The following is a 25,198-nucleotide window of genomic DNA, read 5'->3' as shown; positions in this document are numbered from 1 at the left end:
GGCAGGCACGGGTTTACCACCAATATGCAGTCCTCTCTGGATCAGCATCCAACAGCAATAGCTTCAAGTGGAACCTGGCATCAGATAAGCTGCACTGGACGAGCCCACCAGCGGTAAGCAGGTTTTAAGCAGTACAAAAACAAAACCCATCATTGGGGGTAGGGTTAATTAGGATATTTTCAAGCTGTGAAAAGCTGCTCATAAAAGCCACAATCTTTGTTGCTGCTGCGATGCAAATATTGCTTGGTTGTGGCCAATGTCCTGCTTCACCTACATCTCAACACGCTACTCTCAGTCTTTGATGCCACCTCATACTTTACTCCATCTGCTTCTTTACTTGTCCTTTTCGAACAGGTCACCAATTCTGCAAAGTAAACCGGTTGGGGTCCATTTATTGAGAGAACAAAGGTGGAAATTGTGTTACAAGCCCCAATCAGGTTCAGAGCTAACCGTTGGTTCGGTTTTCCAGGGAAACTACGGTTGCCGTTTTCTCCACATGGAACGGGTGTTGCAATGGTTAGTATGCTGCAAGTTTAGGATGAGCAGTTACGGTGGTAGGGAGAGAAAAACGAGGTCAAAACCAAAAAAAAAAAAAAACCAGCATCAACATACCTGCAATGTTGCATCGCCTATGCACTCACTCATTCAGCTGAACACCAACAACCAATGTTTAAAGCGGGAAGCTGAAGGCTCCTGCCTCCAATGGAAGTACGCTCTCAGTTGTATGCACGCGTCTTGCTCAACAGAACAGGTTTTATACTAGTTTATTACCCATTTCCATTGTTCCATAAATTTTTGGTGTGAAGGGTCTTAAGCAGAAGCACTGGGAAGATAATTTGGCACGTGGACTTCTGACCCAACCCTGTTCAAAACATATGGCCTTAATAGATGATCCCACACATCATAGGAATAGCACATATGTATTTATGGGCAGGCAACATAACATGCACTCACCGGCAGTGATGAGCAAATCGGGTGTAAACATTTCTAGTTGCCAGCTACTTGCCAGCTATATGAAAAGTCACTCGCCACCTGATTTCTACATGCACACCATTTCCTAATCGCCAAGAAACAACATTTATCAGTAGCCAATGCTTAGTTTGCACCTTGGCAAGTAAGAAATGGTGTACTGTGCATGTGGAGAGCTGGAATCAGGTGACTTATGCATGGCTAAAAGCGTCTTGCAACTTTGTTTACACTGACAACAGATGGTTCTGGGTAGTTTGGGGAGAAGGCTCGTACAGTAGTAAAAAAAGATCAACCATGGGGCTGAGAGGCTTAACTTGAGCTGCACGTATGACAAACCAGATTTTTACTGATCAAGACTTGTGAACAAGATGAAGCGCGAGAAAGCGACCCAACCACCATGATTACACATGGTTCCATCAGAACGCCCATTTGTTATGTCAGATGAAAATGACTTCTGCACGTTTGTTTGTTGGGGATTCCACCCCTTGAATCACCACGCCTCTCCTGCTTCACACGAATCTTTTGCCACTGACCCTTTCCTGCTCCTTTATTATAGGCATCTGGCAGGCAATCAGAGAAACAATTAGTCAACTTGCCTTCTGCTTTTAATAGTAATGGGTTTGTGAAACTGACTTGCATGATTTTTAGATTATTGCTCAGTTTATGAAACCTCACACTCAAAAGACCTTTTATTGGTGTCCTTGGAGCATTGGGGGCAGGTTGTGGGTGTCTACAGCTTTCTATGCACCTTTTCTGATCTCTCCCTGGTGGTTCAGAGCACACTGTTGGCAGTGGATATGAGAGCCCATACTCAAAAGCAGTTCAAACCAGCTGTTTTACAGCAAGTATCAAAAGTTGAACTGGCCATTGCAAAAATTAGAATTCTTATTAACCAAAAAATTGAGTGACGTGCGCATGCAGAACGGAGGGAGAAAGTAGATTGTATGACCCTAGCGAGTAGTTTTCAACTTGAAATGTTTACCACTGGTTAAAGGACGTTTACTCATTCTTCATGACATCATGAAGTCATTATTATACCAACAGAGGCTCAGTGACCCCACTTTTCTGGGATAACACTTTATCCGAATCAAGGGATTTACCATACCCACTAATCTGGGGGTCTTCAAAACATTAAGAATGTTGGATGAGCTAGAAAAGGAATTGAGGTTTAGAAAACCATCGACTCCCCACCGCCCCCCAAAGATTGTTGTGATACAAGGGAGATGTGATGCCCAGAACGGGACAAAGACTTTCAGTCAATTCTGGCCTGACATTTATTAAAAAGGTCTGGGAAGTGGTTGTGGAGACAGAATCCCTTCCGAGCTCTGAGGGTAGCAATTATTAGTTCACCAATCTTTAAAGACAAGAAAAAACCCACTAGCTGTGGCTCATGTTGACCCAGATCCGTGATATACGTCAGGGTTGTATTTATTATTCACCAGGACCAATTCGGGGTCACAACCAGTGACGACTACTCTAAATCTGCATAGCCTTTGCACCATCATTTCCCTGATCAAGCATTCAATGTGGTTGTATGGGAGTTTCTATTCTCAGTCATGAAGGGGCTTGGTTTTGGTCGATACTTTCGTGCGTCAGTCTACTGCAATTCCAGACCCCTAGCTGGTGTATACAAAAATTGTCTCACAGCTGAAGGAAGAGGTACCAGATTGGGGCGTGACTCCCTTGTTTGCACTGGCAAGTGAGCCCGATATAAATCAGACAATGGTATCAGGCTTTGGAGTGAACCAGATAGCCTCTGCATATGGAGGAAAGGTGCTTTGTTCAAAGGTCAGAAAATAATATGGCCATTACATCCACTACTTTGGTCTACATGTGAATTGGCCCAAATATACATTATTTATCTCGACATTTGAATGGATCCAGGTGGGCTGGCGACAGCTTCACTATGCTAGAAGGATTTGATTTTCTATATTGTAGATGAAGGGTATAGGGAGATCAATGCACACCTTGGTTGCAGAGCCTTTTGGTAAATTGCTGGACTCACCAAGGGGTGTACGTGGCAGAGCAGTCAAAAGCTATACTCAAGAGAGGAGCACACTGGAGGAAGGGTTAGGTTAGTATACAAACACACAAGAAAAGGCAACATCCAAACAGTATAATGTGCAATAAAACGTATACTATTACAGCTTTAAAGAAATGGCCTGCAGTGTCTAGAGGGTAGAGACTTGGAAAAGTAAAGTGTGCACAAAACACACTTTAGGTGAAAGTTTCCAGTATTTTGGTAAGGCTTTTACAACCGGTCCACATTCCCAATGTTAGTGAACCGGTTAAAACGAAGACTTTGCGTATTTCTAGTGAGGCAGAGGTAAAGGTAGAATTGACAAGTCGAGGTTATGAAATGCTTACACCCAATGCTTTCCTATGGATGCAATGGTAATCTATGTGACAAAGCCAGACAGCAAGCATTAAAATAAATGTGTTAATGCTTCAAGGAAAAAGGAGCAGTGTAGGTGGCAACTCCCAATCATGGAAGATGGCACAAGAGCCGCATAGCTGGACCCTGCAGTCATTAACTGGCTGTCAGAGTATTAGTTGTCAAGAGTGCAGCTTCAATAAAAACAGAGGTTCATAAGAGGCCCAGTGGTCCAGAAGCAGCAGCGATGATGGGTGAGGCAATCAGAAGTCTTGGGCACTTGCTATTGCTGGTGTGTTGCCAGGCAGTCAGTCCCAGATATTATAGAGCTGGCTCAGCAGCTACAAGCGTTAGTGCAATGAGACTTTAGTCACACAGAGTACTTGGCAGTGCACACCAAGCCAAAGAGTACCATTGTGGTTTCCTCTAGTCATTGAAGTCCCATCTGCACTTTACCACTGGATTGTAGCGTGCAGGAGCAGCTACTTTGTCTTCTTTAGGAGAGTCCTTCCAGTTGCTCTGGGAAGAATTCAAGGTATAGAAAAGGTACCCCAAGTATTGCACAATGCTGGGTAGCGGGATGCAGATTCGGCTACTAATTCCGGTAGACTGCACCATTAAAATATTTGGCAGCAACCGAATTCTGAATGGTCACCACATTTAAACTTTCCCAGACATACACCCATATGCGGATTTGGGAGTCAATCTCAGACACCCATTCATATATCCAGCCAAGTCTGTTTAAGGAGGCACTGGGCTTCCACTGGGGTTGCCATTCCCATACACACATTTGTTTCCATGCTCATCTGATGTGGAGGCAGAGGACTTTAATCCAGGCCACCATTTAAAATGTCACATGCAAGGAGCAAGCCCTCTTCCCTGTGCTCAACACGGCTGAAGCGGCGTGTAGCCTTCTAAAACACAAGTGGGCCAAAACCAGCAAGTTTAGATAAATTACTTTTGGATTATTTTGGGGTAATCAAAAATAAGAGTGCACAAATTGCAAGAAAAAAAACTGCTTTTTATATGCAAATCTGGCCGGGAGAATCAGACAGCTCCGTAGAACTGAACTGTTGATCACCTTGACATGCCCACTCGGGGCAATAATATTTAAAGCAAGAAAGCACAAAATTAACGTTCTACAAAAGCAACATTAATTCCAATTCTTACATTTCCTTTGGCTAACCAAAGGCGGCAGGGAGTCAGAACAGTTAGGGCAAGAATTTTTTTTTTTTTTTTTTTCACACATTTCCCTCAGTTTCTATAGACTGCTATTTTTGCTGTTTTTTAACCTGATATTACTTTTTGAAAGGACGTAAAGCCTTGCACTTTCCTTCCATTGCCATCTCCTCATTGTGCTTGAGAAACTGATCAGACCTTCAGACTATCAGTACTGGGAAACTAGTTTTTCCCTTTGAAGTCCTGCATTTTTACATTGCACACAGCACCTTTCAGTGCAGCACAATGGGGATACTTTTGTATCAGTCTAGCTTTTTACACATTTTATATGTGCCTAAAGACAAGCTGGTGGCAATAGCAACATTTTTACCAGGTTTACATTACTCCATGTGACTACCAAATGTGGCATGTACGTTCTAGGCACTAAAGACTTTCACTTTTTCTTTGGCCATATTGTTGTTGGGCCTTCTTCCAGACTTGCCAAATTGGGGGGCGGGGTAGTGCTGTGTGTGTAACTAGTATTCATCCCCCATTGGGCAACTACTGGCGGTTTGAATGGTGCAGGTCCTTACCATTGGTGGCCTTGCACTTGCTCCTAGCTCAGATGGAGTATAAATGCAGACATTTCTTTATCATTGGAGCCAAGAATCCCTTTAAGGAGGCACAGTCTGCTGAAGATCCGAAGAGGACTCATGAAGTGGCCCAGCATCCCTTCCTGCATACGGTCAGTGAAGCCCTCTGATGACCCAGAGCAGTGCTTCAACCCTCGACTGGTGAGTGTCCCTCGACTGCCCGGTGGACTGACCAGCTCTCTTGGGCTTAGCCTAGGACTTGGTGGTCTCCAGCTCATACAAGTTGCATTTTCCCTGAATTTCAGCTTTCTAGCAGGAAGGGGTCCCATCTTGGAGTAGCTTCAATGACTACAACTGGAAGTAAACCTGTCGTCGCTTGTGTGAGGACAGCATTGCTGGAAATTGCCTTTCACCATCCTGTGAAGTGTCCCGAGGAGGTCTTTCTCTTGCATTTCATCATTACGAGAGTTTGCATCTTGCAGTTGAACTTGTGACAAATCTGGACTATTCATCACTTCTACCTAGACAGGAGCCACCCGCTTTGAGGTGAGCCTGCTCAGAAAGACCCTCCCAAGAGGTCTCTGCAAGTGGGACTTCACTGGGAGAGACTCCACTCAGGGAAAAGGACTCCCATTCTGATAAGGAACTCCCAGCCTAGAGTACACACACTGTATGCCTACATTGGAAATGGAGAAATTTACTCAGTTTTTAATCCGCCAATACTGACATTTCTTCAATTTCTTTGGCTTCAGTTAATGCTGCATCTCACGAGAGCTTGCAGTCAAAGAATGGCAATGCATCCCTTTTGTTTCTGATGACGTACAACACCAAGAGTAACCTTGAATCATGGAGGAAGCAGCCAATGCAGAGGCAAGTGACGAAGTCCTGGAGGGGTTGGAGGCATTCATTTATTTTTTCAGATTTGTATAGCGCACAACCGCTCGGAGCATCGTGGAGCTTGTTACAGTAGGGGGTGACAGTTACATAGGTAGCAGTAAAAGAGGTCACAACTTGGTTACATCGATAGCAAAGGCACAGCTCAGTTACATCGGTGGCAAACAGGCAACATAATGTACTCATTGAAGAACAGACAGTTGTAGCGCAGTTAGTAAAGGGTGGGAGAGGTGTCAGGATCCTCAAGAGTTTAATTAAAGAGAGCAGTTCTTTTTACGAAATGCATAGAGGGACATGTCTGCCCCAAGTGCAGTGGGGAGCGCATTCCATAGCTTAGGGGCTAGATATTGGAAGCCCATTCCTCCAGCTTTGGTTCTGTAGGTGCGTGGGATGTTGAGTTGGTTAGTGTAGAAGGATCTAGTGGGCCTCGTTGAGGTGGGTCTAGATAGCGTGTCTGAGAGGTAGGATGGTGCAGTGAGGTTGATGCATTTGTGTGCAGTGGTAAGAATTTTAAATGTGATGCAGTCTTTGACTGGGAGCCAGTGAGCAGATTGTCTTGCTTGAGAGATGTGATCTCTTTTAGGTATGCTTAGGGCTGCCCTTAGTACATTATTTTGAGTGGTTTGGAGTCTGTTTTTTGTGGATGAGCCGGCAAGTAAAGCATTTGCCCATATGGTAGCTCTAGCTATAGAGACAGTTGTCCTTTGTTAAGAAGGGTTTGATGGCGTTAATGAGTTTGGTGCTTAGGGTGGAGGCAGAAACAATAGGCTGACTTGCTTGTTCATAGACAGTGTGGCATCTAGATGGACCCCAAATGTCTTAACCGATGATAGCACTGGAATGATGCAGTGGTCGATATCGAAATTGGCGTAGAGACCGCCTAAGGTGGCTAGGGTGGATTTTTGGCCAAGGATAAGGATCTCAGTCTTATCCCCGTTAAGGCAAAGGCCATTGGTGGCCATCCACGCTTGTATGGTGGCGTAGATTTGTTGAAGGGTGGTGGCCTCTTGGGTGTATAAGCCGGTTAGAGGAAGGATCACTTGGGGTTGTCAGCATAGTTTGTGTATGCGATCCCAAGTGCATCCAGTCTGTCAAAGAGAGGCTTAGTGAAAAGATTGTAGAGAGTGGGGGCAGTACAAGATCCCCGAGGTACGCCACAGTGAATAATGGTGGGCGTTGCATTGGCTGTGTTGGAAAAGACTTCATCGCTCTCCCTTCTAGGAAGGAGGTGATCCAGGTAGCTGCATACTCAGAGAAGTGAGAGTCATGTGTGAGGCGTCTGGTGAGTTTTTTGTGATCCACGAGATCGAACGCCTCAGATAGGTCAAGAAGGAGGAGGAGGGCAGGCTTACCATTGTCTATTTTTGTGTTATTTGATTTTTTAGATCTAACAGTGCGGTTTCCGTTCCGTGCCATTTGCGGAAACCTGACTGCCTTTTACCTAGGATGGAATTGATTTCTAGATAAAGTTGGATCTGGGTGCGAGCTGCTTTGTCAAGTAGTTTTAGCAGAAATGGGGCGGTTGTTATGGGCCGGTAGTTGTTGGGAAGGGTCCAGTGAGGTCTTTTTTAAAGGGGGCGCACCCATGCCTCCTTAAGGCTGTTAGGGACAATGCCTGATTAAAAGAAGTTAATGAAAGCGGTAAGGAGAGGGGCATGTGGCTCGGCACAGTCCTCAATGTTGGGGAAGGGCATACATCGCCCTTACATAGCGATGGTTTGAGATGTTTAAGAATGTCAATGACTTCTGTTTCAGAGATGTTTTTAAATGCAAATGTGGGGAAGTTGATAGTTTTGCTGTCGGGCTGCGACAGGGCTGGCTGGTCTTTGTTCTGATTGAGAACGGTTTGGTAATGTTTTAGAATTTTGTTTTGTAACATGTCAATTTTATTTAGCATAGCAGTTTGTATGCTGTTCCACCATGCTTCATCTTAAATAATTTCGTCCGAGCAGATCGGCGGGTCTGTGAGTTCATTAAAGATGGATTGGGAGTTGGTTTGGGAAATTCGGATATTGTAGGCTCCAGATTTGGCTTCTTTGTATTTATTGGCACTATTTTTGAAACTTTCTTTAGATATGTTACAGGTTTTTGCCTGCCAGTTTTTTAGCACCTGGCATATGTCATTATGTAGGTTTTGGAGCTCATCCGTGAACCAGGAGTTTGAGTGTAAAGACCTTTTCCTTCTAATCTTCTAGTGGGGAAATGGTGTTGACTGCACGAGCGATAGTTTCCTTAAAAATATCAGCTGGGACATTTGGGTCTTGCGAGAAGGGAGGTGCAAGGCAGGGGATGTCAAGATAGGGCCGGAGGTTGTCTGCTGTGAGCTTTTTGGCACTTCTTGCTAGAGTAGCCAGAGCAGGAGTGGTGATTTTGGTGTTGGGAGCTGTGGGGATGGTGAATTGTATACAAGTGTGGTCTGTCCAGGAGTGAGCAGAGGTAATGGTGGATTCACAGTTGTGGTCAACCACCCAATCCAGGGCGTGGCCTTTGATGTGGGTTGGGGGGGGGTCGTGATTTTCTGGGTGAAACCTAGATCGGTCAGGGCTTTGGAGAGTGAGGTGGCGGCTTTATTAAGAAGGTCATTAAATCCTAGGTTGAGGTCGCCTAGGAGTAGGGTTTTGGTGGATTTTTTTAAATATTTTCACTAGTGTGCGATGTGTCCTTGGAAATCAGCCAAGCGGCCTGGTGGTCTATAGACTACGTGCATGTTTATGGTGTTTTTAGGAGATAGGGATAGTTTAGCTGATAGTATGTCTGCATTACCCTCCCGGTTGTGGGGTATAAGCCTAAAGGCCAGTGCCTCTGATAATCAATGCAACCTACCCCCCCCCCCCTATTTTAGTCAGTCTATCCTGTCTAATGATAGAATAACCAGGGGGTAAGGCTAGTGCTATAGTCGGGCCAGATGCCTCGTGTAGCCATGTTTCAGTAATAGCCAGTATGTCTAGGTCCTGGCTTAAGATGAGGTTGTTGACTTCAATGGCATGTGCGGTAAGAGAGCAGACATTAAGCAAGACATTTATAATGTGGGCCTGAGGCTCGTTTACCGATGCAGAAACTAGAGTGCAACGGCAAGCCCGGAACACAGAGCTCCACTCGAGAAGTACATTAGCTGCAGAGCTAAGCAACAGCAGGGAAGGGCACGTTCACAAAGAGCCAACGCTGTGGGGAGAGGTGAACAGACATTTGACGCTTGTAGAGCCACACAGGGTACGGAAGACAGATAAAACGGAACATAGATAAAACAAGCTCATCAGCGGGCCATAGGAATTGAAAGTTCTGAGAAAGTCTTGGAGCCTGTAAAAACAAAAAGGGAAATGCCCCACCAAGTCCATGCTAAGGCAAGCATGACAGAGGGCCAGAGGAGCGTGCAATACACCTGAAATATAACAGAAGTTGGCATACATAATCTACATAGGCTATGATACAATACAAAATTGTTGAACTTTGTGCGAGGGGTCAGAAATGAGAGATGGACACATGACTGTTGTATTCTTAAGAGACATTTTATTAAATAAAAATGGGTGGGGAAACGCCTCTCTAGCCTTAAGAGTTCCCCGTGCCTAAAACTAAGATTCTGTGTCAGGTTGTCAGTAATTGAAACCCCATCCATGTGTCCAAATCATCCTACCCAAACCCTCACACTTACAAATCACAAAAAGTTGCAAGGAAATGCCTTAAACTCGATGTTTAGGAAAAGTGTTCATAAAGCATAAGTGTAAGAATATCTCCAACACCAATGTTCTCCAGGGTAAAGACTTCTGACTACAGGAGGTGGTTCCCCTTCCCCTTGTCAAAATGTCTGAGAAAGTTTGTGAATCTTTGCAGATTGCCTGGTATACTCCCCAGCCAGGAATCTGTATACAACCTTACACTGTCTGGTGTAGTCGCATGCCAAGAATCACTGAACCAACTTCAACTGCCTGGTATACTCTCCTTACCTGGACTTCGTATGTGGATCACAGTTCTTAGATTTACCAAAATAACATACCATGCAGCGCTTGGTATATTTATCTGTGTTAATGCTCTATTCAAACGTACTTGCTCAAACTTCTTCCCCACATTGCCATCTCATGCTTCTATATTTCTTTGGGGTTCACCTTTATACTTTGTCTTGTCTGCATACAAACCTTACAGCACCTTGCTGTTGTACTTTGCCTTGGCTGCACTTTGCACTTGGGCTTGGTTGCATTCAAACAAACGCTGCCTTTGTATATTTTCAGCATTAGCACACTTGTACAATTCAATCACCTGTTGGCGCGGTTGTCGGAACGCCCCGGGGTCCCCAGCTACTTTGGGCAGACTAAACGGTCCTTTCCAGTGTCCCTGAGGTTGCTCGCACCTCTGCATTATGGCTTCGAGGTCGGATTGTGCAGACACTCCCACTGCATTCAGCGTGGCTCTGTGTTCACACGCCAGCTCTCCTTCTCGGCCCTTGGATGAGGTCTGCTGCCTGGCCAAGCAAAAGAAAATCCAGAAGTTCCTGCTCTGCTCCCAGCATCTCCACTGACCCTTCTTGCTCATCAGCAGCACTCTTCAGTTCCCAATGACCACCTCTGCTTTGCCGGTTTCCTCAGTGTGCTTTGCATTCAGGATGACATGGATGTGGATGGTAACTTCTCCTGCTGCACTGCACCTCTCCCTTCCATAGCGTGGTCACCATTTCTTAAACGACCCGCTCATTGCGGGCCTGGCAAAACTAGTCTGCATGTTACACTTTGAGCTCCCATCATTCCGCACAAACTTACTCGTCGTCCACCTCCTCTCAGTACCCCAGGGGTTATGGAAGTTGAAGTCCATAACTTTCTTTGGGTTTCTAACCCCAGGATGGTTTCTCACCGTTTTCACAAAAGGGCACATCAAAAACAAAAAGGTGCGTCAGAATTATGAGTGTTCGGGTCAAAGGTGGGGGCCTGAATAGAATGAAAATAGGCCATCAAGAACTCTGCCCCATGAGGAAGACCTTCTGATACCAACGGGGTTGGGGGAAGCAGAATCCTTCAGTGAAGCCATGACAGCTCCCCAGTAGTTTGCAGTTATGGGATCCTCCCTCAGAGCCACCACTAGGGCCAGGATCAGGTAGCGGCTGCTGTCCCCTGGCCACAGTGGAGGTGGGCCCCACCAGGAAAACAGTGACGGGTCCATCACATTTGACAGAAATGTGTTACATTTTTTTAAAACCCTGCTTCCTGAGAAAAATATTGGGACTGGCTGAGGCCGTTGTCCCAGCATCCTCCGTTTTGTTTTCTTAAAGTGGTAGGGCCAGTTAGTTGTTGGTTAGGATTCGGACTAAGTACAGTTTTCTTTTGAGACCTTTGACGAACAACATTAGTTTCAGTTTGGTAAGCAGGGAACATCCCTCCTATTGGTAAGGATAGATAGGATTTTTCTTTTTAATTGAAATAAAAAGAAACCTCCAAACCCGCAACTCCTGGGCACAAATGATAGGAACCAATGGCGGAAGATGAGCCCCCAGCAACCCCCGGGGAAGGAGGGAAAAAGAACAGGGTGTTGTAAACGCACACCCACCCAAACCCTCAAAGGATAACATTGGGAACAAGTCCCTTTGTCTCCCGCATTTCATTCCACTCACCTTTGGTCGTAGAATCTGGGATGAGTACCTGAAATCTAAGGAAACATTTACTTACCTTAGTAGATTTGTTGAATAAACTTCTTTGAACTAACACCATCTCATGTAAATTGCAATTTACCTGCAGACGCCCTTCAGGGGAGAGACATTGTGGCTCCTGTGACCTTTGGGCACAAGGTCCCATTCTTCTCAGGGTTTGGTCTGCTTGAGTTAAGGAATTAACTTGTGACTTCGTTCTATCATTTACTGCATTTAAACAACTTAGCTGCATGCTGAATAAGTGACAATGTATTACGTTTGTGTCAAGCCAACAAGACTTTTCTAGGCTATAACCAGGAGCTAAACAGTTCTCAGCAATTTCAAATATTGTATGATGCTCTAGATGTGCAAGGAAGCACGATTGGTTGGAAAAGATCTACTAAGCCCAGAAGGCTGCGACCACTATGCTCAAGACATAAGACATGCCCAGTGACACGTGGCATCACACGACGGTGAGGCACTTTTGGCTGGGATCTGGAATAGGAGTCAAGTGGGTGCTAGTCACAAGACTGAGGCTATTCATGTCTGCGTGACCCGCCACAGGCAGAGATTGTGTCACGTGGGCAGGCCAAGCAGAATTGTGCAGGGATAGGATGGCGCTGTTAAGCCATGCCCCTCACAGTAGTAGGATTTCCCACTAGGAAGCATATTGTTCAAATGGAACCATGAACTAAAGGCATCTTAGTGTTATGAAAGATATCCTTTTTTTGTAGCCCAATTCTCAGGAATGAGATACTTTACCAGTTTTGTTCTGTCCATATCTCTACAGCTGTAAAGACATAAAACTATACTATTGCAAGGGTAATCTATTGGATGGGTTTCCACAGTTCCATCTCTGGAAATATATACATCATGACAGAAATTTAGCTTCTGTATAAGATTACTTATTTTCATTAGATAACGCATTCTGCTTTAAACAGTGCAACTTTTAAAATGTACCAAAGTAATGGACTTGGCATGGCACCAGTAAGCATGAAGAGTCCAACAGAGGCTCAGATAAGAGTTTGTGTTAAGTTAACCAGAATCGCCTACACCACAACTAGGTAAATAACTCCCAGCAATTTGCACTGCCATTTTTATGAATACTTTAATATCAACGTTTCAGAATGAGCCATGTAAATTCTTTATGACCTTGTAGAACATGCAGTTCAAGGTCAACTCCAAGATGGCACATTGGAAAACATGCATCTTCATACTCAAAGGTAGATATAATATTTAACACAGTTACAATTGATCGCCTGGTGTATGTACTGGAGCATGCTCTGCACAGGGAGCATTAAGTTCAATAGCGATCCATTCCAATAGAAAGGCTGAATCTCGAGGTGTCCAACATAATGAGGAAAAGCACTGAACTCATGCTCCTGCATTTCGAGATATAGCTTAGAAGGCTCTATCAAGTACACACAGGGAAAGTATCCAGGTATTTTAGATTAAGTGGGCCCGAACCAAAGCCCCCGCATTCTCCACCAGAGTAGCTGCCCTAACGTTGGGAGTCTGATCATAAAAGCAAATGTGCGCTTTGCAGCACAAACAGGAAGCCTTGATGACACCTAAAGGGCATTACCCCCCCTCTTTTGTGGGATTAAGCAACATTATCACCTTCCTTTTTTTTTTTTTTTAATCACGTTTCCACTACATCAGCACCTTGCTGACAGAGCAATTAATTGCTTTTCAGTAAACCTTTAGCGTTCCAGCACCTCGCTGACTGCCTGTCCCGTGATGATTGCAGCCATTAACCACATTGCTGTATAATCAACACCCCATGGGTGCCTCAGACTGTACTTTCCAGATGCTGGCAAGCCCCTGCCCCCAAAAGCCTGACATGTTCAGCCAGGCCCGAGTACACAGGAACGGACAAACTTGTTTTGCCACTTCTCCCTCTTTCCAACCAACCATCTATATTTCAATCTGCAGACAACCTTTATGATTATGAAACATCAGGGTGAAAAGCAAACATCACAAGAATAGAACAGAAGCCCTAATGAGTACAAACACACAGTCTGGATACCCTGTACAGAGTACTGCCCTTCAAGGAGTAGCAAGTAGCTATGGGCACTAAAGGTGCCATTTGAAGAAGACTGCAATGATTATATGCCAAACACATTCAAGGGTTCCTCCACCAGGTCATGTTTGCCAATCCTGCCTACTTCCGCAGTGAATCAAAAATTGCGAACCAAAAGATAAGCAATTGGTGCAGAAAGGCAGTTATAGCAGCTGTGGTGTTCCTACGTGGACAGGCTTTGTACCAATCTCAACAGAAAGGAGGAAGAGACTTAAAAACCGATCCAAAGCGCATCAGCGCACAGAGGCAGTCCCAGCGAGCACAAATGATGAACCGTGCATAGATGACCTGGAAGAACTTGCCATACACAAAGTCACTCTTCTCGGGGGTCTTGGTATTCACCTCCATTTACATACTCACCTCCTGGTAAGAGCAAAGTTCTTCGTTTAAGAGTAGGTTTCCTTTCTCGGCATTACGCTCTTCCCAACGACAAACCCAACTGGCATTTTATAACCCTCACTGAGATGGGTTTGGACATTGGATTATGAACTCCTAACGTTCACCCCTTCACATTTTATGCCCTCTTGGTTTCCTTTAACCTATGCTGGTACTTTTTGCAGGTTTTGACAAAGAACAAAATCTTGAAATTGGCAGTCCACTGCAGGGCATACGCATGATATATTCCCCAGTTTTTTGTGGTCTGGTCTTTTATTCAGTATTTTTTTGTAAAAATAGGCTATTGGTGCAGTGACTGCCGATTAGTGGCAGCTTCTGCCTTGCCCTCAGCTATTTATGGCTTCAATTTTGGATTAATTTGCATCCTGATCTGCCATTTGCTGCTGTGACACTCCCGGTCAGATTTATCTGCTTCTAAGAGATTGTGTGGTTATTTGCATATTGTCGCTTTTATGCATCTAAACTAGATAATTTGTGACCTTGATAGCTTACTTTAACGGTCCCTGCTTTTATCAGTTTGCTATTTATTTTAGGTCATTTGATCAACTTATAGATGGTTGATAGGACATGACATACAAATAGATATACAAATCGCTCACTTTTGGAACACGTTGAAATGATGGCGTCTCAGTCTTACACAAGTCTTCTGAGGAAATAAATTCAAGAGTACAAAGAAAATACAATACTCCAAATAACCTAGGAAAACTACCTTTTTTCAAATAAAAATTAATAAATTGATACCAGGCACAATGTGAAGAAACCAATATGTTAAATGTTGATCTTTCAGTAAAAGAAACATTAGTAAGATGTATCGAATTAAGATTTTTTTTTTTTTTTATCATGCACTTGCTTTAGCCTAGAAGATAAGTTTGGGATTTAAAAATGGGACAAAACGGAAACTAGGAAGGATTGTTGCCAACCCAATCGAACAACCATAATTTCTCTTTTGACTTAAGACTCTAATGTTCCTTTGAAAGCTTTATATTTGTTTTTGAAGCCGTTAGCGAGAGTTTATGAACAATTGGCAGAGGAAGTCAAATATGAAGCAACAAGTCCAGAAACTATTTTGTTGAAACCCAACCAAACTGATTTAATGGAGACTGCTGCCTAAATAACAATCTGAAGTCTGGAAATGGGTTTGTGCATGACAAAGACTTTTCTGTAGAGGAATTATTTGGAGGAGAAAGAAATGAGAACACGGCCTCTGCCTTATGTGTAAGCATACAAAAGTAAAAAGAAAAGCAAAATTACAGCTAAGAGCAAGTTAATAATGAGTAACTCAAAACAAAAACAGACCAAGCTCCTCTTTTTTTTTTAAAAAAAAAAAAAAGAAGAACACAAAAAAACAGGAAGTCTCGGGAGTTAATGATGGCAGTACTTTGGATTTAAAGAAGAATCTAAAAAGAAGAAAATTAGGAGAAAGGGGAAATTGGATAAAAAGGTGTTGCGCCAAAAAGATCAGGATTTGAAACAAATGTAGGCCAGAGGGATTAAACATATCCAATGATGGATATATTAAACATGGCAGTAGTAACAACTTTGGATTAATTTAACGAAAATAATGTTTTGAATGACTATGGGAAAAGCAACGAACTGTAGAGAGCTAGGCTATTGTATGGATTAAACATCTTCAGTTTGTTTGGAAACTGGAGAGATCAGACTAAAGATATGAGAACGGAAAAATTAAAACATACTTTTTCCCTGATAAACTTTAAATTAGAAATAAAATTGGAGTTGACTCCCCCAATGAATACACAATATATCTTAATGAAAACATCATTAAGGAAAGGTACTGTTTCGTGGAATTCGAGGATCGAGGACCATGTGGTTTTAACAAAAGCAAAGATATTGTAAACAGGAATATATTTATATATATTTTTTTATTGGGATTTGATGTTACACCAGCGATGTCCTCTTAGAAAAATACACACGTTTATGATAAACTAGTGATTCTAAAGTTTAAGATCGATTTGGGAACCTTTCCAAAAGAACAGCCTGCTTAAAATACTTACTTGTACATGGGACAAGATTGTAATAGTCGAGAGGAGCAAAAGGAAGAAGACTCAACCTTATGTTGAGGGCTTTTATACTATTTAACATTTGAATGCCAGGACATACGGGTGGGTCTTGATTGCAGCTAAGATTTATTTCTCAATAAATGGCTATGAATCCCCAACACCTTACCACTACGATGTTCTAGCAGCTGGGCCTATTCTGCCGGAGAGCAAGAAACAAAATGACATTTTACTTATTAATGTTTATGATCAGATGTAATGAATGTTCTATTCTTGGTATTTTTAAGAAGGTACTACTGAAGTATTATTTGTAGGTGATGCTAAATGGCCACGTTCACCCAGATATGCTGGTGGAAGATGCTATAGATACTACAGATGCTCTTCTGAAACAGATAATTTAAGTGGGTAGGAAAAGTCTGAATTTTGGTAACCGGGATTTTAAAATGCTAACTGGTCGGGCCCAAGGTAACATTCCGGGGTACTATACTAGACAACACTTGAATTATGTATCAACCTTAAATAACATGTTTAAAAAGAACGATGAAAATCGGTTAAAAACGATACTTCGTCTTCTGCGCCAAGTGATCATATTAGGACTTACACAGTGTCACAGTATTAGTTTTATGACGGTACAATATCCTTCTTGCCAAATGACGGTATATCATGGTTATCGCGGTAAAAGCAGGTGGAGTTAACTGATCTTAAATATTTTCTAAAAAAGGTCATAAATTGTCAGATTTATCATCACAAACAAAACCAGGCACAGAATTGGGCTTTTCAACAAACTTTCCACTGAAAAGCACTGCTTGCATCCAAACAACGCAAACACAATTGTGGAGGAGGGCGGGGGGTAAGCCATGGTGCGACTGACCAAGCAGACTAAATAGCTTTTCTTAAGTGGTCATTTAGGTTTTTAGCTCCCCCACTGGCAACTGGTGGAGATGAACATGTTGCCATCTTGATAATCTGCATGCCACAGATCAATGGAGGCCGATGGTAGTATACGCTTGTGCGCACACGCATACACACTATGTTACAGCCTTTAGTTTACTTACGGGCCAAAAGGTGTTCAGTAATCACGGACATGTTACCCTTTGGTATGGCAGCAGGGAATACCCACAGAGATGAGTGAATTTCGCACTGCGATTTATTATATGTAAATTCAATGATAGAACCAGGGAAATCCTCCATTGTCATATGTTTAGCAAACATCCATTATTAATATATAAACCCCAAAGCCGCCAACCCAAAGTAAACCCTTTTCCTTCTTGGCGCTGTATTTATTCTTCCTATTGCTAACATTGATTTTGTGTCAGGCACGTGTGGTTTATGGAATGGCATTAAAAACTGCTCCAACTGAAACTACTTTGCAGACGGCACATCCAACAGTGCAAGGCCAAGACTGCGCAGCACTTGCTTACCGCAGCCTTTCCAAATCAGAGTGAAAAGCACACTTAACGATATAAACGGTATAAAAAATGTGCCGGTTATGTGGTTCACGGTATCTTTAACGGTATACCGTTACATCCCAAGTTGAAAATATGGAGCAGGGGTCGGGAGGAATATAAAAGAGCAAGACACATAGAAAGTGAGGAAAAATTATTATACCCACTACCTGCCACTCTCCACCCAAAATACATCCTCCTAGGGTCTTGTTTTCTCTATCAAAAGAGAAGCTCAAACTTCAAACCTCTCACTGATTTATGCCAAGTCTGCTCAGAGTTAATGGTTTAATCACCAATTGTTTAATCACCTCTTTCTTGCAAGGTGGGACCATGCAAGTGTTTTCGGACCTAGCCGCCACCTCACCCACCATCATGCTATGTGGAGTGTCTCGGGGCTCCTGTCTCTCTCCGACCCTCTACAATATTTTTACCCACACCCTCTTCCTCATCCTTGACGCTGTGGGTATCTCCTACACCAACTACTCGGATGATAGCCAGATCATCATCACTCTCACAGGGAACTATGACGCAGACACCACAACACAACATTTACAATATCATCCAAGCATGGATGGCAGCCAACGGACTATGCCTCAACTCTGACAATACAGAACTCCTCCTAGTAGGATACTCTGAGTCCGAGTATGGTAGGTGTTGGAGGAAGCCTGTAATGTTTTTGTGTCGTGGCCTCGGGGATAGTTTATATGTCGTGGGTTGGGCCCTTTGGGGTTGATGTTAATCGTTATGGCCCGTTTTTACAGTGCATGAGGTTTTGTTGTGTTCATGTTGTGGCCAACTTTGTTTAGGGTTTTTTTTGTTGTCATATTGGTTCTTGGGGTTCTCTTTCCTTGGACATGCGTGTGTGGGGCTGGCGTAGGCACTTTAGCGCCATGTCATGAGAACAGTATTGGACTCTTACATTTTATTTGTTCGTAGGGGCAATTCCCCCTAGTTTTCTCCTGAGAGGCCGGTGCGACTGGAGTGTTTGTGAGTTTGGGGTAGTGCTGTGATGATTGTCATTTTGGGGGTAGTAGGGTACTGTTAGTTGTTTAGGGAGCAGTTAGGTGCTGTTTGGTTGAATTGGGGCAGTGAGGTGGTGCCGTCTGTATTTTTGTGGTTAAGGTGGCAGTTAGGTTTGTCTAGGTTAGGGGGCCTTGGAGGTGCTCTGCAGGTTAAGGGGCCGTGTGTGCTCTCTAGGTTAAGGGGGGGCATTGACGTGCTGTCTGGGTTAAGGGGCAGTGAGGTGCTCTCTAGGTTAAGGGGCAGTTGGGTGCTGTCTGTATTTTGCAGTTAAGGTGGCAGTTATCTGCTGTCTAAGTTAAGGGGCAGTGTGGTGCTGTTCTGGTTCCCTTATTGAGAGAGGAGGTGGTAGTTCCCTCTTGTTTTGGTTGGTTATTTATAGTGTAGCTCTGGGGTTATATCTGTGGCGTGTTGGTTCATATTCTCATTCTCTCGAGCTGATGCGCTGTGGGTTTATTTTTTTGGGGTGGCCAAGGGTCACATTTGGAGGTGTTTAGGTTGCTGTGATTGGGTATTGAAGGCAGGGAGGGGTGTGTAGTAATTGGTTTTTAGGGTGTGTCCATTTGGTAGTGTTTAAGGTTGCTGTTAAGCTATTTAAGGGAGGTGAGTTATAATTGGACCTGTGTGTTTGGTGGGTGATGTCATTTAGAATGCGTACTGATGTCACTGTTGGTGGAGTGTTATGGTATGTGCTGTGAGTGGGATTCCATGGATGACAGTTGGGGCCTGATGAGCTGGGCGGGGTGGGTGTCCCAGTGCATTTCTCCTGTACAACTCAACTGGAGAATAAACCTACATGTAAACATACCTTCTGGTTCCTGTCATTTGTAGAAGGTGGCTTAGTTTAGAAAACGTCCCGTCACTGGAAATTCCCTCCTTTAACTGTTCGAACTGAAGAATAACTCTTAAAATTGTGAAATGCCATGAAAACCACGTTATTCACATAACTAACACCACACTTACCCTGATGAGTGTCTTCTGTAATTCATGTTAACCTGCTAAGTGTATTCTGAACCTATGACCAACCATGTATATTATGTACAAACTGTTATATGCTTAACCCACTTGAACCCCTCAATGTAACTAAGTTCCATTCGAGTAACACCGGCACAATGCCTATGGGCTGTTTGTGCGCTATACAAATGTAAAAAATAAATGTTAAAAAGGAAAGAGGTGGGAAGAAGTTCTTAACCAAGGGTGCTTTCAGCCTCGTCATTTATGGCTCATCCATGCTCAGTCCTGTTAAGAACAAGCTACGACAAAGCCAACAGTTTTAGCTTGAGGTATTAGATAGGCATGTATCAGGAACTGCCATTAAGTCAATCCGTAGCAAATGCCTATCCCATACCTACGCAAAAGCTCACACGGTTGGCTTTACCGATGTATGCCCTCCACATACTGATCATCGCAAGACCGACTTTTGCGATTTTAGAAGGCAGCTGGGATGTTCACGTAAACCTCAAGACAGCCCACGCGAGAGGAGATGCGATCGTGCGTGGAAACGTACATCTTGCACGCACCGAACACGAAAAACACCAATCGCAGTCAGGGAACGAGCCAGAATCCAATAGATCCCTGGGAGACATTTGAGCAACATAAGCGTTTTTTATTATTGAAACATTTTTTTTTTTTTTTTTATGTCAAAGTGATACAAAACGATCGTTAATAGAGGAAAGACTGAGAATGGGGGGGGGGGGGGAAGAAGTAGGTACATAAATAAGCTATGCACTCTATTCATAAACGCATCAGTGACCTACACAAGGTTAATGTCCGAGTATTTCGTTTTGAGCGCAAATGAGCCACACGAAGTTGCACCCCATTTTCACGTTAAAAAAAATATTAGTATACATGAACGACTAACGCGGCTACCTTTATCCAGGTAGGTAGAGTAAGAATTACAACAAACCCTGCCTAATTTGGGCATTGCCTTTCTTACAAATATGCAGCGATATGGCAACCAATGGACCCATCTTCAGTCCAACTCATAAATCCGAATCAGTCGCCGTTTGGAAGAGGCTATGGTAAGTGAAGTCCCAAACGGGGGGGAATACAACATTGGGCGGTCAATGTCAGGATGGTCACGCAAAATACTAGCGTAAACACGCAAAACTGGTGGAAAAAGCGAAACGCACTTAAAATTCAGACGTCGACTCAAGCGAAAAGAACGGAGTTCTGTCTAACAAGGGAACACTTACCATTGCGATGCTGCAGCGTTCCTACTTCTCGACAAAGTGACAGACGGCTCCTGCTAGCGCACATGTGAACCCCTACCGCGCATGCGTTGGCAAAGACGTGGGGTCAGAGGTCTCTATTAATGACTTCTTAGCCCCATTGAAAGCGTTATTTCTCTCTTCCACAAGTGTTATAACCAGTTAGGCTGCATGTGACTTTAATAATCCAAAAACAACCCGTGTGGGATTGTATTTTTTGTGCTTTTCTTGGAATTTCGTAATGCCGCCTTTGACCTTGGCACACGCGAGACTTCCAGAAGTTTCTCGAGAGAAGTGCCCCGAAACGAGCATGAAATAAAACTGCCAAAGCTTTGACAGCAGTGGATGTCGAGCACTAAGACACGCCCACGTTGTGGCGTAAGCATTCATGACCATTGACTAGTTTTAAAAAAAAATGAAACGTGCAGGCGGGATGATATGGGTGACGGCATGTTAGATATAAATAAACTGTTTTTTCATAAGTATGTATGAATGTTTGGGAGACCTCTTCTTCGCCTGCCGATATGACAACTTGATTTTTTCTACATGTAACATGGCGGCCGTCAGGAATTTGAGGACAAGGTTATGCGAAGCCGCCTGCGTCAAAATGGCAGCCATGTTGGTATGGAGTTTTGGAGGAAGCGGAATGAATAAAGCGCAACTTTTCTTTATTTTAAAAGAAAAATAGAATGACTTTAGTTTGCAGTACCTTTTAATATATATTTTAGGGACATATGAATGCTGCAAATGGGTAAGATTATGAACTTTGGTAATGCACAAGTAAAACGCTCAGGTTCTTGTGAATCGGGTTCCGTGGGACCTCAGTGCTCCAGCCTTTAAGAGATAAACTGAGATGTGGTCAATGAGTGTCCGACAAATGCTACTATGCAGTGAACTATGTTCTTAAGACATGGTTCTTTCGCTGGCGGAGGCGGGTCGCAGCATATCATTTGCAGTGGAAAGGCTGGTTCCGGGGCGCCACGACACATGTGCGCTGAGCCGGGCATAGAGATCTCGCGCACTGCACAGGTCTCTGCATTTCTATTCACAAGCTGACCCTGACAGTTCACTCTCCCAACGCTGGTAAGTGTGAGCGCGCTATGAATGCCTTAACCTGAATGCGCGTTGCATGAGCAATGCTTTTTTTTCACGTCTCTCCGCCTAGCTCACAACCGGTTTTACATGGAGCATGCAATTGCTGCGGACACGGGCCTAGAGGGCTACTCGGTTTTTAAGATTACTTGGCATATAAAAGTCGATGTTTTTAACGTTAACAATTTGAGAGCGCCCTGGATGGAGATCAGTGGTGCCTCGGGCTTGTATACATTTTTAGGAGTAGTTGGTGGCCTGAACCCTAATAAGCGCACAATGTTTCATTCCTACCGGTTAAAGCGTTTGCTATACCGGTGTTGCTGTTTCGCAGGCGTGGAGTGCAATTTGCTTCACCTGGAATCAAATCAGTTAACTACATACTGTTGACATATATGTTACCATTGTAGGTTTAAAGTAATATGGTATACATTAATTTACAGTGCTTAGCCCTACACCTTTGCTGAAAAGAGGCACGATACCCACAACGATTAAAACACTGCCGTGCACCTAAACCGCTCGTAAAAGAAGCACGTGAAATGTTCAAAATGTCTTCAGATGTTCGCACGGATTATGTTAATTCTGAAGGCTTCAAAAAGGGAACCTTCTGCTAATCCTTCATGAATATTTTACGATGGGCCAACGATCTGGATGTTTTAGAAGCACAGATTGCCTTACGCTCGGAGGTCAAAATGGAAGGGAACTAAAGGGTACGAAGTTCCCTTCTCAGGGAAATCAGTCCCAGTTTCCTTACTTTACGTGACCTGTAGTACCGTTCCAGGACGGTAGTAAAGGCCACTTTAACATCCAAAAAAATTAACAAAAGGAAGAACCCTTCCCCTGCTGGGGATTTCAATCTTGGTTCTTCGTTGACAGTCCTGTGTCAAACCACACTGTGCTGCTGGTTATGCTGTGTTTATACAATGTACTGCCTGCGAATGAAGCCTATTCCCAGGCAGTCACGGATCAATCTGGCAATTGCTGTAGGCGCGTGGGTTCTTGTGTAGGCACAGAGGTGCTTGCAGGTGATGGGAGGGGCGTATCCCTTCAGAGGTTGCAATGGTGGGTGACGGGGAAGCTGCATGCTGAGGGGGCAATGATGCATTAATGGTGGTCCTTTAAAGGTATATTATTTCACTGCGTTTTCTTTAGTCTGAAAATACAAGACTAGCACCGCATACTTTGGGACACCCTACTGTTCCTAGCAACTCGGACCAAATTCTGCGGATGGTGTCAGTTTGTACGCTAGATCAGGTCAGGCTGTCCTTGAACCGAATTGTGAAATAGTTGCGTCATGAAATCGGAATTGCTGATTAACAGAACGTCAGAGGCTCCCTTTGATCGGAGGTCGCTGTGAACACACTGGGCAAAGATGCGCCCCTCAGAGTCCTTACTATTTTCTCGAGGCTACCATAATCCTATTTGACCTTGTGGTAGGTCTTGATGGGCGTGACATCCACATGCGCGGGGTTTGTGAGGCATTCCGTGCGCTCTGTTAATCTAATACCGATGTCTATTCGCATCCCGAAGTTTCTCGCTATGCATAGCTATAATGATGTGGTTCCGAAGCGGTGTATTATTAAAACCGTAGTAAACTAAGTCCACGTGATGCGAGGTTTATCTGCCGTTAAGTCTATGGTGTAAATGCAAGTTTATTAAGGGGGGTGGACCGTTTGATACATGTTTACCTTTTTGTAAATCTTTTCCAGAAATGCTCCGTCTACCATCTGTACTGCGTCAGATGCGGCCGTTGTCCAGAGCGCTGGACCCTCGCCTCACTCGCACCTATGCTAAAGATGTAAAATTTGGTGTAGAGGCTAGGGCCTTAATGCTCCAAGGCGTGGATCTGTTGGCAGATGCAGTGGCCGTCACTATGGGACCCAAGGTAACCACGTTAACATCATGTGGTAGAAAACTAACACTTTCAAATGTCACTGGATATTCTGTTACACTGTTTTTTTAGTTTTTTTGTTACGTGGTTAAAAAAAAGTGCTGGATCAGTGGCGTCTGCTGTCAAATTTTCCCACAAATATGCAAGACTGACCAGGCATGGCTAGTGAATCTGATCCACATAAGGACGTTTCATGGGTGGTCTCAGATGATCAACCCCCAATGCCCCTCCTTCAGAAAGTAAAAAAGTTATTTGTCAAAGTGGTGCATTTTACTCCACGTTTTTCCCCCTTTTTTTTTATATATCTATTGTATAAACAGCCACACAGTCCGCACTCTTTCACCAAGCACGTACAGGAGCATTTTCCCACAATATATGCTGGTATAAAAAAAATTCTAGCTGGCTGTGTCCATATGCTCCCTGCTGGCTGCACCAATATCTGCCAGCTTTCCTATATCTGAGCATGTGTGCATAATGCCAGTAATGATGCCATTAGAAAAAGCTCCCTTGCTGGCCAGTAAAAATGCAATGCCACCGTAAGAAAACATGCTGAGACTGGCTGCACCAACTTAGGCCAGTCTAGCCACGTAATAGCATCTATTGTGTTTGCTGTTTTATTAGGGTCCAACAAAGCACCATATAATCTTTGTGCTTTAAGCACGTTTCACAGCAAAGGTCTGTTTTACAATCCTTGCATTCTATTGATCTGAGAATGAAAAGGATCAATTTACAAGTCGTGTACATAAATTATAGGTATTATTGTGCAGAAATGTTAGAAATTAAAAGATTTCAGAAAATAATTGCTCAAATCATTCTAGGGGAGGACCGTCATCATTGAACAAAGTTGGGGCAGTCCGAAGGTCACAAAAGATGGAGTCACAGTGGCAAAAGCAATAGATCTGAAAGATAAGTACAAAAACATTGGAGCTAAGCTAGTACAGGATGTTGCCAACAACACAAATGAAGAGGCAGGAGATGGAACCACCACTGCAACTGTACTAGCACGTGCCATTGCCAAAGAAGGCTTTGAAAAAATCAGCAAAGGCGCAAACCCAGTGGAGATCAGGAGAGGTAAGCAGTATATCCAGTTGAATGTTTTGCTTTACGTCCCACTCTCCCAACCTTTTCACAGCAGCAATGCTTTTTCTTGTAGAAGAGATATTGAATGAATCCACTTCTGTTCATGCATTTCACTCAGTGATCAGATAAAGATTTGGAGGTGGCAGTATTTTACCCCCTATTTTTTGTGTTGGGAGCAAAATGATTTTTTTTAGGGAGAACGCATGTAAGTCTGATTGCTAATGGGAGTATTTATAAGCGGGAGGAAATGCGTTTGTATTATTTCTTTGCACCTTCATACACTTTAGATACAGGTGTATTTCTTCCGAACAGACAGTAATATAATTAGTTTCTTCCTGTGGTACTACGTGCACCACTGGTCCAGACATATCCA

General features: G+C 43.7%; 2 protein-coding genes across 2 annotated transcripts in view; one reads left to right on the top strand and one right to left on the bottom strand.

The window, feature by feature from the left end:
* The window catches only part of LOC138488613 (MOB-like protein phocein), a 703,046-nt gene extending 682,156 nt beyond the window's left edge, over positions 1-20,890 (bottom strand). Inside the window, exon 1 of the mRNA XM_069615737.1 lies at positions 20,751-20,890. Within this exon, the coding sequence (XP_069471838.1) occupies positions 20,751-20,753 (3 nt within the window). The 5' untranslated portion in view covers positions 20,754-20,890. The remainder of the gene's footprint in view (positions 1-20,750) is intronic.
* A 740-nt stretch (positions 20,891-21,630) lies between these two features.
* HSPD1 (heat shock protein family D (Hsp60) member 1) overlaps positions 21,631-25,198 on the top strand; it is a 172,693-nt gene continuing 169,125 nt past the window's right edge. Inside the window, exons 1-3 of the mRNA XM_069615735.1 lie at positions 21,631-21,848; positions 23,564-23,739; positions 24,564-24,816. Coding sequence (XP_069471836.1) covers positions 23,566-23,739; positions 24,564-24,816 — 427 coding nt within the window. The 5' untranslated portion in view covers positions 21,631-21,848; positions 23,564-23,565. The remainder of the gene's footprint in view (positions 21,849-23,563; positions 23,740-24,563; positions 24,817-25,198) is intronic.

Source organism: Ambystoma mexicanum, chromosome 9 (genome assembly GCF_040938575.1).
Source record: "Ambystoma mexicanum isolate Mex_15411 chromosome 9, UKY_AmexF1_1, whole genome shotgun sequence".
NCBI classification, from domain to species: domain Eukaryota; kingdom Metazoa; phylum Chordata; class Amphibia; order Caudata; family Ambystomatidae; genus Ambystoma; species Ambystoma mexicanum.
This window is presented reverse-complemented; position numbering and strand designations above follow the sequence as displayed.